The 18,431-nt window shown below is 32.7% G+C and overlaps 1 protein-coding gene across 3 annotated transcripts in view; it reads left to right on the forward strand.

The window, feature by feature from the left end:
* Nucleotides 1–18,431, forward strand: part of CSMD3 (CUB and Sushi multiple domains 3) — a 1,082,068-nt gene that overhangs the window by 477,567 nt on the left and 586,070 nt on the right. For all 3 annotated transcript variants that reach the window (XM_045561854.1, XM_045561855.1, XM_045561856.1), the window contains one exon: nt 3,813–3,937. In XM_045561854.1, the coding sequence (XP_045417810.1) occupies nt 3,813–3,937 (125 nt within the window). The remainder of the gene's footprint in view (nt 1–3,812; nt 3,938–18,431) is intronic.

Consider the following 18,431-nt stretch of genomic DNA (forward strand, 5'->3'; position numbering starts at 1 on the left):
TTGATTTATGGGGTGGATGTGAAATGTAAGAGAAAAAGACGAGTCAAAAGTGACTCTAAGGGTTTTAGCCTTAACAACTAGAAGAATGCAGTTTTCATTTATTGAGATGGAAAAGAAAGAAAAAACAGAGAATTGATCATTGTATAAACAGTATATACACTTTTAAGGTTGCTCAAGCTATAAGGCAGTCTAAAGAAAACCTGGAGTCATGAAGAGGTCCAAGAAGACTCTAAAGACTGTCCTTCTTTTTTTGTCATATTTTTTATTTCAGCATATTACGGGGGTACAAATGTTTAGGTAACATATATTGCCTTTGCCCCACCAGAGTCAGTGCTTCAAGTGTGTCTATCCCCCACACAGTGTATATAAGTATTGATCAGTTAATACCAATTTGATGGTAAGTACATGTGGTGCTTGTTTTTCCATCCTTGTGATACTTCACTTAGTAGAATGGGCTCCAACTCTATCCAGGATAATACGAGAGGTACTAGATCACTATTGTATTTTGTGGCTGAGTAGGACTCCATGGTATACATATACCACATTTTATGAATCCACTCATGTATTGATGGGCATTTGGGTTGTTTCCACATCTTTGCAATCGGGAATTGTGCTGCCATAAACATTCGAGTGTCAATGTCTTTTTTATAGAATGTCTTTTTGTCCTTTGAGTAGATGGCTAGTAATGGGATTGCTGGATCAAATGGTAGTTCTATTTGTAGCTCTTTGAGGTATCTCCATATTACTTTCCACAGAGGTCATACTAGAATTCCTGACTAGACCAATATCGAGTACCGAAATTGAAGCAACAATAAAAAACCTTCCTAAAAAGACAAGTCCAAGACCACTTGGTTTCACACCTCAATTTTATCAGACCTACAAAGAAGAACTAGTGCCTATCTTGAAGAAATTATTCCACAACATTGGGAAGGAAGGAATCCTCCCCAACCCATTTTGTGAAGCCAACATCACCCTGATACCAAAACTAGGAAAAGATGCAACAAATAAAGAAAACTATAGTCCAATATCCTTTATGCATATAGATGCAAAAATTCTCAGCAATTTCCTAGCAAAAAGAATTCAGGTGCTTATTAAAAATATAATCCATCATGACCAAGTGGGCTTCATCCCAGAGATGCAGGGATGTTTCAATATCCACAAATCTATAAAAGTAATTCACCACATAAATAGAAGCAAAAACAAAGATCATATCATCCTCTCAAGAAAAAGCATTTGACCAAATTCAGCACCCTTTTTTTAATAAGAACAAAATAAGCATAGACAGGAATTACCTAAAAATGACACAAGCCATATATGACAAACCTACAGCCAACATCATATTGAATGGGAAAAAATCAAAAACATCCCCCTTTAGAACTGGAACCCGACAAGATTGTCGTCTATCACCATTTCTATTTAACATAGTGCTGGAAGTCCTAGCCAGAGTCTTCAGATGAGAAGGAAATCCAGGGCATCCAAATGGGGGCAGAAGAGGTCAAACTATCGCTTTTTGCTGACAATGTGATCTTATATCTAGAAAATCCCAAAGATTCTTCCATGAGACTACTGGAATTGATAAACAAATTCTGCAAAGTCTCAGATTACAAAATTAGCGTATAGAAATCAGTAGCATTCCTATATGCCAACGGTAGTCAAACTGAAAACCAAATCAAAGAATGAATACCCTTCACAATAGCAACAAAGAAAATAAAATACCTAGGAATATATTTAACTAAGGAGGTAAAAGACCTCTATACGGAGAGCCATGAAACATTGAGGAAGGAAAGAGCAGAGGACATAAACAGGTGGAAACACATACCATGCTCATGGGTCAACAGAATCAACATTGTTAGAATGTCTGTATTACCCAAAGTGATCTACAGATTCAGTGCAATCCCTATTAAAATACTAACATCATTTTTCAAAGATCTAGGAAAAATAATTCTATGCTTTGTATGGAACCAGAGAAGACCTCGTTTAACAATCGCAATATTAAGAAAAAAGAACAAATTGGGAGACATCAATTTACTAGACTTCAAGCTATGCTACAAGGCTACAGTAACTAAAACAGCATGGTACTGGCACAAGAACAGAAACATAGACCAATTGAACAGAGCTGAGAACCCAGATACAAAACTATCCTCATATTGTCATCTAATCTTTGAACAAAGCAGACAAAACATAGACTGGGAAAAGAACCCTTATTCAATAAATGGTGCTGGGAAAATTGGATAGTCACATGTAGAAGACTGAAACAGGATCCATACCTCTCACCTCTCACAAAAATCAACTGATGGTAGATAATAGACTTAAACCTAAAGCATGAAACTATAAGAATTCTAGAAGAAAATGTTGGAAAAAGTCTTATAGACATTGGCCTAGGCAAAGAATTTATGAAGAAGACCCCAAAGGCAATCACAGCAACAACAAAAATAAATAAATGGGACCTGATATAACATGTAACCAAAATGTTTGTACCCCCATAATATCCTGTAATAAAAAAATAAATAAATAAAAAGCCTCTGCACAGCCAAGGAAACTATCATGAGAGCAAACAGACAACCCACAGAATGGGAGAAAATATTTGCATGCTAAACATCCGATAAAGGGCTGATAACTAGAATCTACATAGAACTCTGGAAAATCAGCAAGAAAAAAAATCAAACAACCCTATCAAAAAGTGGTCAAAAGAAGACTAATGGCCAACAAATATATGAAAAAATGTTCAATATCTCTAATCATCATGGAAATGCAAATCAAAACCACAATGAGATATCACTTAACTCCAGTAAGAATGGCCTTTATCAAAAAGTCTGAGAACAATAAATGTTGGCGTGAATGCGGAGAGATGGTAATGCTCAGACACTGCTGGTGGGACTGCAAAGTAGAGATAATCTCTTTCTGGGTTTTATTGATCAGCGCCTAGAGGTGGTGATCAGGTTTGGCACTGAGTGAGAGATGAGATGGAGACGTTGGCAGGGACTTTCTGCTGGAAGACATTTTATGCCACATTAAGGAAGTTGGACTTTATTTTTTTGCTAATGGGTTGCTGTTTAAGGATTTTTTTTAATTTTATTATTTTATTTATTTTTATTGATACATAATAATTGTTTAAGGATTTTAAAAAAAGAAAATGCATGGTCAGTTTTTCATTTCAGAAAAACATCCTTATACTTGGAAAATAGGATTTTTTTTAAATGGTCATTTAAGTAACTTCAGTGGCAGGAGAAAACAATACAAATTGAAATAAGTAAAATAATAAATGGTGGGTGAATTTTAAATCACCAAATATAGCATGGGTTCTACATGAAAAACAATCAGCACAATTGTGCAGCCCTAAAAATGTATGTATACACAAATACTTGTGAGTATACAAAGACATGTCTAAATACATACACATGTAAGTACATGACAGAAAAATATGATAATATGGTATGAACATAAGTACTGTACTGGAATTCAAGTCAGGATGTCTACTTTTTGATTCACATTTACCATCTACTTATGATGGTAAATTTAGTCAATTATTTATTCTTGGTTTCTCCAACTAATAACAAAATAATTAAACTTGATGATAGCTTTAACTTTCTACAGTTCCTACAAAAATATACATGCTATTGCCTTATAGTAGATTATCTGTTTATAACTTTTATTATACATTTATACAAGTCATACTTTCACATTTTTTTTCTCAGTAAGATATATTTTGTCACTATGGTACATATTTGATATATTGGATACTGCTAGTAGAAGTGGAGCCTAGTTATGTTATACCTTCATAATCATATTTTTAATCCTTTATGTAATTTTAGCCTTGGATCAACTGTGCAGTTCTCTTGTGATGAAGATTATGTTCTACAGGGTGCAAAGAGCATCACCTGTCAACGGATAGCTGAAGTTTTTGCTGCTTGGAGTGATCACAGGCCTGTATGTAAAGGTAAAGAAAAGTTTTAAAATAAAAATGCTCTCTGAACACATTTCAATAACTTGAACTATGTTTAATTGAATATAAATTTGAATTAAATCTTGGAGTTATAACATAATCTTTAAGGAAGAATTGAACTGCATTTGATGATATTTATTGAAAATCTGTAATGTGTGAAGGAATTTGTAATCTAGTAATTATACAATAATAATAGACTGAAGCATAAAGTATGTAATATAAGACACTGGAAACAATGTTGGCCTTTTTTAAAATCACAATTTCCCTGTCTGTATAAGTACTGATATGTTTTTTTTAAAATCATAGTTCCACCTCCACTTGTAGGATTTGCCATTTTAATCGTTTATGTGTCCAACAGTACCAGTGTTTGTAGCAGTGGAAGTGGAGCACAGGTTCTATACTTAGTTTATTTAAACTAAGAGAAACCAATAAGAGCTCTGGCTTTAATATCATTTTTTACATATCACCAGTAACTGCTGATAAGATACATATATACATATATATATACATATATATATATATGGATGTATTGGATATATTGGGTATTGCCAGTAGCCTAATTTTTATAAATTTCTAATCATATTTTCTAATCCTTTATTCAATTTTAGCATTGGATCAACCAGTGATATATATTACTAGTAATTGAAGATGAGATATATATATACATATATACACACATATATATATAAGATCTTATCTGAATATATATTTTATCTGTAATTTCTGGTAATGTTTATATGTATTAATATATAATCTTCAAAAAACTGACTCAAGACAAAACTGACTGAAGACAGTTTCAAATATAAAGAAAAATATTATGAAGGGCAAGTGAAATTTTGTAAACCTACTTAGAAAAAAAAAAAAAGAAAGGGACCAAAACAACCAATTTAGGATACCTTTCAATTTTTTACATGGGCATTAAAATATATTAAAATATATTCATGTCATCTGACTTTATATTTGAATTCCAATAAGCAATTCATGGTGAAAAACAACCCTGACTATGAGGCAGGATGACTTCCTATAATATCAGTACTGTCATCTTCAGACATTAAAAACTAACATAGGTATGCCAATATTATTAGACACAAGCCTGAAGGTTTTCAAGAACCATGCCTTTGAGGTCAGACTGATTCCCAATAGCAAGGACTTGTAGTTTCTGCCAGTAGAATTAAAAGCTACTTCTTAAATTTAAATACTTGTCACTAACTTGTGACAGAGCATCAAAAGATCTATGACCTCACTGAGCCAAATCTTGAAAAGTATAAATATGTTATAATTAAATGGTGGTGTATCTTTTCTTAGCTTCTGTATTGGTATACTCTTTTCCCACCTTCTTATTGCTTGTTTGTCATCTAGTCCACTTGCTTGTTTTTCTATCTTCTTTAAATTTAACTGCTAATCATAAAAACTATTCTCCCTGGCCCCTTCCTTTGCCTAGCTTCCACTCCCCTTACCTTCCTTCAAATGAAATATATCCATATAAATTAAATGAGACCTCTTTCTTTCTAAATTTTATAAAGCTCTGTTTGTAAATGAACACCTCATTCCATTCTACTGGCATTTCTGATTACTTTGTTGTTGTTGTCATGGTTATTATTTTTAACAGTAACATTTCTGCATTTTTCCATGTCTCAATACGGATCTCTTTAGCTCTTCTTCTCCCTCAAGTGACATATTCACTAGTGACCCCACCCTATAGATTCTGCTTAGATAGAATGAGGGTGATATCAAGGGACTAGAGAAGGGGCAGATTTGAAAGCTATTGTAAGGGAAAAAGACAAAGTATTTTGCAACTGACTGGATAGAGAAGGAGAAAGTGAAAAGAGTCAAAGATGATATTCAAGAAAATAAGACTAGAAAAATCTTGTCCTGTTAATAAATGTGAAGGAACTGAAAAAAAATAGAGGTATTTTGGAGAGTATCTCCTATTACCACAACACTGTTATCATCAGCACCATTTTTAAGCACTTAATATATGCCAGGCATTATGCTAACCACTGCATATACTTTGTCTCATTTAATCCTCAAAACAAACTGATGGAGATATTGTTACCTCTATTTTGGAAATGAAGAACATAAGGCATAGAGAAATCCAACTATTTTCCCAAATTCAAATGGCTGGAAAATGGCAAAGTCGTTAAGAAAGATTTTTCATAGACTGTGGGAAAGAAACTAGATTTAAGAGCATTAAAGAGGGTATAGAAAATGATCAAATGGGCCAGGCACAGTGGCTCACACCTGTAATCCTAGCACTCTGGGAGGCCGAGGCAGGTGGATTGTTTGAGCTCAGGAGTTCGAGACCAGCCTGAGCAAGAGTGAGAACCTGTCTCAACTAAAAATAGAAAGAAATTATATGGCCAGCTACAAATATATGTAAAAAAGTCCCAGCTATTTGGGAGGCTGAGGCAGGAGGATTTCTTGAGCCCTGGAATTTGAGGTTGCTGTAAGCTAGGCTAATGCCACAGGACTCTAACCCGGGCAACAGAGTGAGACTGTGCCTCAAAAAAAAAAAAAAAAAAAGAAAGAAAGAAAGAAAATTATCAAATGGAAGCATCAGATACACTCTCTACTCAATGGCAATGACAAACCAGAGTAACAAAGAAGAGAGAGTTCTTAGCTTCAAGTAAAAGTTTCCTGTCATAAGTAGATGTTTATTCATTGCCATCTCATTCTTAAAGGCTTACAAAATGATGTACAGTGATGTTAAAAATAAATAAACAGTGATATGGGGATGAGGAGAAAATAAGGTAAAATAGTTATATGATCTTAAGCAAAAAGTTACATACATGTGCATGAGCAACTTTTTTTTTAACTGTGTGAGTGTGTTTATATTTTTTCATGATCTTAAATTTTTATGTTTTATTGATTTGTGAGGATTGTATGCAGATTTGTTACATGGATATATTGCATAGTGGTGAAGTCTGGGCTTTTGGTGTCAGATGAGAAATTACTTAATGGATACTACATTCACTAATTGGGTGACGGTTACATAAACAACTTTTAAGAATGGTATACATTGTAGATTTAAGTATTATAGCTGCCAAAAATGAAAAGAAATCTGATCAGTTTATGAAAAAAAAGTATATAAAATACAAGTATTTCAATCACATAGAATAGCAAATGTCTTCATTTTTGAAGGATGAATGATCTTGAATTTTATCTATAAAATGAACGCTGAGTAATACATTTTATAGGGATTGTTTTCATGAATGTCCCAGCAGTGAATAGTACAGTAAACTATATAAAGCTGATTTCTTATGGTGTCCTCTACTCAAGATAAAATTATAGCTATAAAAGGCAATATAGTGAACACCATGGCTTCAAAATGATATGTTCCCAGTATCCTATTTCAATGTCACATAAATTAGATGTGTGCATTTTTGGTATCAAAAGGGATATGAAAATAGATAGATTCAAAAAGAGAGGATTAATGTTAATATGGGAACAAAATCTCACACCAGGAGTTATAGGCAGATAATGGAATTTAAAGTCTACATAAAGTAAGATTGAGAATACAAATCTTCTTTTTTCATTCAAGAGTCTCACTTTGATAAAAAAGAATAAACCATATTTATGATTGTAAATTGTTCAAATGCAGAAATAAGGTGTTACATTACTTTGTTATTTTTCATAAACCCTATGGCAGAAAGAACAACCCTGTACTGACTTGAATCTCTGGAAATATTTGTTGAATATTAATGTATGGTTGTTTTTTTAAAATTTGAAGATAGATGGTAGTGTTATATATATATATTCATATTCATGCAACGATCATTAGGAAGTATAAAAATTGCATGTTCAAGATTCAGATATTGATATTATTTCATCTAAATTTACATATTTTCTGCAGGTATTAATCATGTATATAGTTATATTTGCGGATTGCATGCAAGGCACATATGTGTATGGTTTACAAAGTCCATTTTGCTGCTAGAAATTACTGGCTGTGGTACTGGAAAACAGTAATGGAGGGAACATGCTGAAATAGTAATTGAAGTTTTAAAATAACTGCTATGAGTCTGAACAAAAAATAGTTCTCATGTCTCATGGGCACTTGGACAGAATAAATATGCTTTTTTCCAGACAGTAGCATAAATAGCAGTATCAGTGCACTGCACCTCTGAAATTAATATAGCTGCTGTCTATGTATTGCATGGTCGAGCAATCAAGAAATGGTGATTTTAAAGGGATTCAAAATTCACACAGTAAATTGTGAATTAGAAGAAAGGAGGAATTAATAAATTAGTATTAATGAATTTTACACAAACTCAGACAGTAATTCTTTTTCCCTAGATGGGATATGTGTACAAAGTATTTGCCAGTTTACAGTTGTGAAAAGAATCATTCCTTTGTTGAAAATGCAGTACATATCCGAAAGCTAGAGCTTATGCAAATAATCAGTCTATGTCTTGGATGGTATATAGAATTTTCATTTTAGACCTTCTTGATGTTTAAAGAAACAGTATATGTTTGGGTGTTGATAATTTTTATAACTTACAAACATTTAAGAGAGTTAATAATGATATAATGAACAAAAATTTTGACAAATATTCAATCAATACTTATTTGAATAGCCCCAAATAACCACAGTCTGTTAAGGCACAAGGGAATGAACCATTCACAGGAGTAAGGAAACAGATGAGTAAGGGAGGATGAGAAAAGAAGACAATAAAATCATAATATACTGGAAACTGGAGTAAAAATCATAGAGTAGCTTTCTAATTCCTTTATTCAATCAATCATGAAATTGTTTATTTGTTCATATACTGATGTACTGATCAATTTATTCATGTACTGATTTACTGGTCAATTTATTTTTATTCACTCAACAAATGCAAATTAAAATGACTAAGTGTTATAGTTTAAATACTATATTCAAAACATAGTTTAAAATTATTTTTATTATATTATATTGATTTGCAATACATAAACACAAAACTCCTTGACTCTTTTGCTTACAAGATAGTTACAATCCTTTGCAAAATTCAGATGAGAAAGATTATTTCCATGTTTGGAGATGGCCAGTCATTGAGATGGAGAAAGTAACATATGGGAGCAACTTGGAAATTATTTTGGGTATCAACAAAGGAAGTTGGATGTCGAAATCTTTTCAAATATAAAGAATATATCATGTGCAAAATTGCAGTGTGAATTGGCATATCTGGGAAGAAAGGATGTAGAGTGAGACAGATTTGAAAAGCTATGTTATGTATCTCCTCCTTTGAAAGCACTCCTAAACCTCCACTCCCATTGTCACTATTACAATTGTCACTGTCTACAGTTCTAACACTGCAACTATCTGCTGTCTTTTCATTTGAACTACAGTTTGCCCAACATATTGCTGCCAGAGTAATCCCATGAAAATCTCACTTTTATTATGTCCCCAAAATGTTCAAAGATCCCATGGTGTTTCCCAATTTTGCCCAATAAATCAGTAAAATGAAATAATAGAGAATATGAACTCAGCTGTAAGACTATGTCAGTTGAAATCCATGATCTTCTACTTAAGTAATCTACCATTTTTATACAGGTCAGATTTCATCTGTGATAAGGGCATTACTGTATGTCAGTACCTGTATAATTGGAAGTTACAAATTTGTATGAGGATGGAACGAGGTAATCCATATGAAAGCACTTAGTGTATGATATGAAACATACAAAATCCCTCATGGGTAGAGGTGAGATGGTGGTGGTGGTTGTGGTGCTGTTATAGCAGCTGCTGCTGTTGCTTATTGGTAACCCTTTTGATTTCCAAAATCATCTATGATTTGTCTTCCACCAACTTCATTTCTTTAACCCTTACCAAAAATTTATCCTAGTGTCTTAGTACTGAACAGAGTATCCACTTTGATTTTCTTGTATTAATACATCTGGCCTATCCCTAAATGACCAAATCCACTTCTCTAGGTTTTGCTCAATTTTTACCTCCTCCAAAAATTATTGTGTGATTATTTCAATGCTATCTCCTTCCTTAAATTTACTTAATATTTACTGTCTTTACCACACAATTGTGTTATTCTATTATTTTTGGCAATGATCCCTAATCATTTCATGGGCAGTAGACTTGCTTCTTTAACCAAAAACACCTCAGGAAGAACACAGTAACCAACACTTCCAAATGTGCTTGAATTTTGAATGGATTTGTTTCAGCTATTGCCAAGAAGAGGACAGTTATCAGTGTGGTCTATCCACCCATTACCTTTGATTCAATGAAGGGATCTAAATGAGGTTTAATTCCTTTATTCATATATGAAGTAAAAAAAATGGGTGCACAAGTTATATGATAGATAATTATTGGCTAAACCTAAGAGCTATTACCTTCATTAACTCATATTTATTAAAGTTTGGGGTCTTACAGCTTTCAAAATTCTTTCACATATGTTACAAGTTACCTCTTATATTTTATCCATCTTCATACTTAGTCCAGTGACCCATTACACCTGTGTTTTTGTACATATAAAAGTTTCTAAAGAAGCATTTTAATAAATATTGTGTTAATATTTAATTAATCATAACAAAAATTTAAGAGGATAATAATGTGATCATTGCAACCACAGAAAGTTGCCCTGGTAGAAGGCTTCTTATTATGCAAAAGCAATTAGAAAATTTTGCCCAAGAGCAAACCAGAACCTGCTGAAATTTATCAACCAGAAAGGCATATAGCAGGTGTTTTTCTGAAGTTGTTGTAGATGACTTCTTTGATGGAATAATCTTACAGATGAAATGATGCATAATAAGGACGATATTAGCAATTAATATAGTGACATATGGTGAAGAAGATAGGCAGATGGTGTAGATATGGAAGTTTATCATTCATATTTCTTAGTGGTCATTTTTTTCTAACAGCAAGAGTCTGAGAATTCATTAAATAATTTTGATTAGCAAATAAACCTTCCTGAGCTCTAACAATTAACAGATTTTAATGATAAGATGTCATTTACATGTTATTTGATGGAGATTAATAGTGATGCATTTATAGACACCTTATTAGTAGAAAATAGATCACTTAAAATTCAAAACAACCTAACAATTAGAAATTTTGCATTTCAATGGTGCCCTTCCAACAATTGTTCAGGAACACATTTCACACATCTTGCCAACCCACAAATTATTAGAAAAATATGCAAATAATGAAAATACATGTTTCACATTTGGTACCTAAGGGGAAAAAATCTCCATAGATATAAGAAAGAACTTTCTGTTTCCAACTCAGCCATTTTCTGGAAGTATGACCTTTCTCGTTTGCTTACTCTTTCCTCGGCTTCAATTTGCTTATGTGTAAGTTGATGATGGTATATGTACAAGGTGATGATTATGGGCTTCTTACAGTTGTAAATTCTAACTATTATTAAGTACGTTTACTGGTTTTCTGGGCTATTTGAACATGTTAAGGTTATTTTTAGTTCAATATTCTTCTTTACTTTGCAGGCTCAGAATTTGTCTCAGATCCTGGCACACACAGGCAATAATAATTTTAAAGAACTATTGCTAACAAAATGTTACAGTTTTATATTGTACTATATTTTGAGTATCAATTTTAAAAAAAGACAAATATTGCACTTAATTAGTGCCAAAACTGTGGTTATCGATCATCAAATTGCTTCAAAGTAATTTAGTTTGTGCAGATTTTTATACCTCATTTACCATTAAAAATTAAAAATTTATTTCAAGATAAAGTATTTTTTGTTCTCATGCATTTCCTTACTATGAAATGTTCTCCTATAATATGTTGATTTAAAAAAAATGTATCTTTAGAGAAATAAAGTAGATTATAATGGTGACTCTTGAATTTACTATACATTAAGGATTACAGTGTTAAGAGTTGCTAAATGGGAAATAAATCTTTTAATTCTTAAAATTAATTATTATAATTCTAAATTTTGGGAGAGAAAAATAAAGAGGAAAGCAGCTTTTTAACTTTTAGCAGACATAATTTTAAAAGCCTCATGATTTGAAATTTAATGGGATAAAATGAGCTACATCATGACCAAAGCACAAAGAACTAAGGAAATTTAAAAACAAAACAAAACAATAACCTCATTAACAATAGATGCTTTAGCTAAATGAAATAGCCAAGAACTGACAAAATACGAAATTTAATATCTTAATGCAAGGATGAACTAATGGGAAACTAATTAAGTCAGCACAGCAAATTCATAATTTGGAGGAGAAACTACCTAGCTAGAAGGACATTTCAAAGAATTGTTAAAATAAAATGATTTTTGTGTGTGTTTGTAGTAAATCTTTGAGATTTCCTGAAAATTCTCCCATGATGTATAAAACCTTATTTCCTGTATTTGCTGACAGAATGTGCTATTAGCAGCAAGCACGCAGAAGATCTCTGATAACTTAATAGCCTTTCCATTAATTTTGGTGATATAAAAAGATGGAAGACCCAAACATGCTCATGTGAGGACTACCTTATTTAGCTTTACCATAGTGAAAACTCACTTTGTTTTAAAATAACGGCAACACTAGTTCTGGAAAGGAGGGTTCATAGATAAAAGTGACCACAGCATGACCTCTGGAGTGTCTAATGCTTTGTATTAATATACACACTCAAAATGTATAATTTTGTCATGCAAAGTGAAAGAAATGACATAAAATGGCATAAAATATACAAGCCTGGAAACACACAGAAACCAAACAGGAAACAAAAGGCATAGGAAGAATATACACAAACATGATTGTTGAGAAGGGGGGAAGTTTTTGATATTTACATTGAATTTATTTGAAAATTTAAAAACCATGTGTTTTATACTTGATATGAACATTCAGAATTTATCACATTTTGACATACCTTTCTTTGTATTAAGGCATGAATAACGTTCTGCTTAGCTAGTCTTATAATAATTTTTGTGGAGCTAGGTATACAGTGTCAGCATCCCCAAATACTAACAATGCCTGGCACATGGAAAACACACTCACTAATACTTGAATGAATAGATATCTTGTTATCACTATGCTAGACACAAGGTAAAAGACACAAAATAGAGGAAAACAAATCATGCCCTTGATTAATTTACAACCTCATTGAAAACACAGTACATTCAAAATAAAATGAAGAACATCCCTAAAGCAACAGAGGCATGGTTGCACAGTCAATATTGAAGTCATAAAAACAGTTCAATAAAAAGAAAGACAAAAGACAGAAATGGTAATATTACCCCTCGGGAAATAAATTTCACTGACCGTGAAAATATCACTTATTCACTTTATCTCTGAGTTGAGTATTATATATTTGTTTATTTTGACAATCATTTATTTATTTAACAACATTGATATTTGCATGGTACTTATTTATTAGGTAAGAGGAGAAAAAAGATGAGTTTTTCTTCTCAAAGAGATCAATGAGCTCAAAACATCAAAAGAAAAGTATGCATTATTATACATCACAATAAGGGCTATTGCAGATAAATGAACACAGGGTGCTTTCAATTCAAAAAGGAATAAGCAACCACTCTGCCTAGAAGAGTACAACACATTTCATAAAAAAAGGATAAGTACGAATTCAAGGAGAGGCAGACAGACAGACATAGAGACTGAGAAACGGAAAGACATTCAAGACAGAGAGAATGACATATAAAGCTGCAAGGTGATGAAATAGACCCATATTAGAGAGAGGAGAGACAATGGTGAGTGAATTGGGAAACAACATAAACTTATTGAGGGTGGAAAACTTGAGAGACATGATCATATGTATGGTTATGGATCTGACCTGTGAAGGGTGTTATATGCTGCAGTAAATACTGGCTTTTATCTTGGATGAGTAAAGGAGGAGAGGGTTTTTTGTTTTTGTTTTTGCTTTTTTGCTATTTTTAAAAACAGGACATTATATTAGTTTAACACATTCAACAAGCATTTATTGATTGATAATTATGTGCCAGTTAGACACTGTGCTAGGCACTGGGATGAAAAGGCAACTAAATAAAATCCCTACCTGTACTTAATTCACTCTCAAACGTGGGGCCAGGAGAAGGTCCCAAAGTTAATATATAGTTACAATACTTTAGTGTAAATTTCATGCTAGAGCTACAAAAAAGGTAAACGCTCTAGGGCACTAGAGATTGTAAGGAAGGCTTCCCACAGGAAGAAGTATCTCGGCTGAACCTTGAAGATGTAATAGACAGAGCTAATGATGAGAATAATGGTGTATGTGAAGTATACACTAGATTAAGGGAGGCACATGGGCAAAGACCTAAAATATCAGGGCCTAGTATGTTTTAGAAAATGGAGTATGAACATTTTTCATGTACCTGTTGGCATTTGTATGTCTTCTTTTCAGAAATAACTATGAAAGTCCTTTGTCCATTTTTTAATCAAGTTGTTTTCTTGCTATTGAGTTTGAATTTCTTATACATTCTGGATATTAAGCCCTTATCAGATGTATGGTTTTCAAATATTTTTTGACAATCCACATGTTATCTCTTAACTCTGTTGATTACTTTTTTGCTGTTGAGAAGCTTTTTAGTTTGATACAATCCCATTTTTCTATTTTTGTTTTTGTTGCCTGTGCTTTTGAGGTCCTATCCAAGAAATCATTGTCCACACTAATGTCAAGAAGCTTTTATCTGTGTTTTCTTCTAGTAGTTTTACAGTTCCAGGTCATACATTTAAGTAGTGAATCCATTTTGAGTTCATTTTTATATATGGTATGAGGTAAAGGTCCAGTGTTCTTCTTCTACATGTGGATATTCAGTTTTCCCAGCACCATTTATTGAAAAGATTATCACCTCACATCTGTTACGTTGACTATTATCCAAAAGACAAGACATAGCAAGTATTGACAAGGATGTAGAGAAAAGAGAACACTTTACATCATCAGTGGAAATATAAATTAGTACAGCTATTATGAAAAACAATATGCAGCTTCCTCAAAAAAATAAAAAATAAAATTACCATATAATCCAGTAATCCTACTACTGGGTATATATCCAAAATAAATAAAACCAGTATGTCAAACAGATATCTTCACTTCTGTGTTCATGGTTTTATTATTCACAAGTGCCAAGATATGGAATCAACCTAAGTGTCCATCAATGGATGGATGAATAAAAAAATCATCCATTGTTGGAATACTATTCAGCCTTAAAAGAGAAGGAAATCCTGTCATTGCAAAACCATGAATGAGCCTGGAGAACAATGTGCTAAATGAAAGAAGCCAGACACATGAAAACAAATACTACATGATCTGACTTATATGTGGCATCTAAAAAAAGTTGAACTCATAAAAGCAGAGAATAGAATGATGGTTGCCTAGGGCTAGTATTTAGGAGGTTGGGAGATGTTGATCAAAGTGTACAAAGTTTCAGTTAAATAGAATGAATTCGTTCTGGAGATCTATTGTATAACATGATGAATATGGTTAGTTATAATGTATTGCATACTTGAAAATTGCTAAGAGAGTAGATTTTGAATGTTTCCTCACAAAAATATAAATATTTGAGGTGCTGATTAGCTTGATTTAATCTTCTCACCATATAGACATGTATCAAAATAGCCTATCTACAACTTTGTCAATTACATCATAATAAGGCTGGAGATTTTTTTGAAAGAAATAAATTAAATAAAAGAAAAGAAAATGTAAAAGAAAGAAAATGGAGTATGAATGGGTAGAGGCAACACTGAAGGTAGAAGAGTGTCCAGTTTGGAGTCTATTTCAATAATTTAGGTAAAAAACAATATGACTTTAGATTAAGTCAGTGATAAAAGAAGTGCAGAGAAGAGGTTTGAACAGAAGTGAATTAAGAATATACCAATATGTAAGAGATAGGAGGAAGAAATTGAGCTTTTGAAAGAGACTAAAAAAGGGGCAGCTAGAAACAGAGATGGATCACAGGAGAGAATGGTGTCATGACACCACAGCAAGGAGAGATTTTATAAATGAGATGTGGTCAACATTGTTAAATGCTGCAAAATGGTCAAGAAAATAAGAACTCATTGAATTCAATAACCAAGAGGTCACTGGTGACCTTGGTAAAATCATTTGCATTGGAATTATTGATGCGGAAGCCACATGGCTATAGTTGAGGAGTAATGAGGTGAGAAAATTGAGGCTTAAAGTGAAAAGCAGAAGCTTGATTATGAAGCAAAGGCAAAAGCTAGATTAGTAGACAGAGAGGGGCATGCAGTGAAGAAAGATTGTTTTTAAGATGTCGGCAGCTTAAATAATGAGGACAAAGATACAGTGCTCATGAGAGGTTGAAGTTACAGGTAAGACCTGGGCCAACTGGAATATTATAGTCCTGGGAAGTGAAGGGTCTGAGATTTAGAATAGAGGGGATGATATTGACCTTGGATAGGAGTTGACACACCATAAGGAACTGATGAAGGTACAAACAATTTTGTAGCTGGGAAGCATAAAAGGCATCATTCTCAAATAGCAGAACCCCCCCAGTGCCCATTTTTTTCTGTAATGTGGGTGAAGTTATCCGAAGAGAAGAAGAAATGAAGACGTTCTGTGATGAAGTTAGATGGAACTGAAGATGAAATTGATATGAATAGGGAGCTAAGGGAGGTCACAGAGCAGCCTCTAAGAAACATGATCGTATCCTGAGAGTTTCATTTAGTCCGGTGATCCTCATCCTTGGCTGCACATTAAAATCACCTGGAGAGCTTTTAAAATAAACTCATGTCTGGGTCCTACCCCAGATTAATTCATTCAGAGTCTCTGGAGGATAATTCAGTTGATATATTCCTCTGTGATAAATGGATCAATTTAACTGCATGGAGGATTCAGGAAACAACTTGAAATGATACTCTGTTTTCTTATGGAGTCTCTCTCTTATTCCTGAGGAGTAATGTACTCACTTGGCAGGCTAGTAGGAACATTTAATTACACATATCATATTCCTGTTCTACAGGGTGGCAAAGTGGAAGTTTGATGCATTCAGGTCACAGAGCCAAAGCAACAGCTCACCACTTCCTCTTCTCGCTGGACATATCCAGATACTGAAAGCAATATAAATTTGCATGTTAAGTTTCAAAGATGGGCTCATTTTCATACTTATCATGTATTACCAGCTGGAAATGGTACCGATTTACTTTTGAGATAAGTGTTTCTTGGGAAGAAATGAAATGAGGTCAGAACTAAACAAGCTACACTTCGTTTGCACTCCCACTGTGGCTTTCAGCCACCTTTAGCTGATTTATTCCAAGGAAACAAGACAGGACAAATGTAGATTTGCAGCATGGAAATAATTTTGAGAAGAAAATTGAATAACTAAATATGCTTTCATGAAACCTAACTTATTTTTAAAGTTTGTCAAAAGTGTCAACACTTCAACATATGCATTCTTTTTACACCTCCCTTCCTTCTTGTCTGTCGCTGTCCATTGGTAATCCAAGTTATGCGACATTTGCTTTACCCATTTATCGTTTAGATTATTTGATTTAAAAAAAAATTTGAAATTTTACATTTCTTTTATGTTGTTAATGCCAATATTTTTTACTTTTATTTATTTATTTATTGCTGAGTGCTGTTTTACTAGAAAACTGTTTTCTCAATACAGGGGCAAGGAAAATAAAAACATCTTGGATGATTTCATGTGTTCCTGATTTAAAGAAAATGATGTTCTGAACCTATTTAAAGTTAATAAAAGTTTATAATTATTTACTTGACCTTGGGTAACTTCCATTTCAATGTTTGAGGGATAAATATTCATGCTTAGTAGGATCTACAGTTATATGTTTATTCTGAAAATAAATGCTTTGGATGTTCTGACACTGTTACTTTTAATATCTACTAATATACCTTCACATCTCCCTAGATATTTCCACTAAATTATAAGGTGAAAAAGTCAACAATATCTTTTGATATAAAAAACATAAAAGAGATGAGAAATTTTTTATTGCTTTCTAAGTCTTCTTCCCCAAAAATCAAATGTGGCTTTCTATAAGATTGTAGAAATACCTTCTGAACACCTCATTTATCATTGTTTATGTTTATTTTGTTCTTTTCTGCATAAAATTTTCTTCTAAATCATGCAAGGATGGCATATGGTATTTTTCCTATCTGTTTAGAGCATTTTGAAATGAAAATTAAATCATTATAAAGACCATGTTGTGAGAAAAATTTTATGAGGTCTTTATTAAAAGCTTCCAATTTTCTTCACTTTCATGACTATAAAAATATTTATTAATTACACACAGCAGCATTTATTCTGAACTAGGAATATCAATGGCCACATTTGGCTTGTTTTTTTCCTTGCCCTTTTCATTATTTCATCTTCCACAAATAATGTCAATACTGGCTATTGTGAACCAATTTTTTTTCCCAGTAAGGAAAAACTGCCTGATAAAGTTGAAACCTGGGAGGAAAGTGCTTAGCTTATTTTAGAATTATAATAACTAAGGACAAAAAATAGTGGAGATTGTCAGAGAGTGCATTTAAAATTTTTTAAAAAAGCAATTTCAAACAAATTATAGGAAAGATATTGAATTACAGCTATAAAGTTATAAAGATATTAATATTATAAGTCAGTCT

The sequence above is a fragment of the Lemur catta genome, chromosome 9 (assembly GCF_020740605.2).
Source record: "Lemur catta isolate mLemCat1 chromosome 9, mLemCat1.pri, whole genome shotgun sequence".
NCBI classification, from domain to species: domain Eukaryota; kingdom Metazoa; phylum Chordata; class Mammalia; order Primates; family Lemuridae; genus Lemur; species Lemur catta.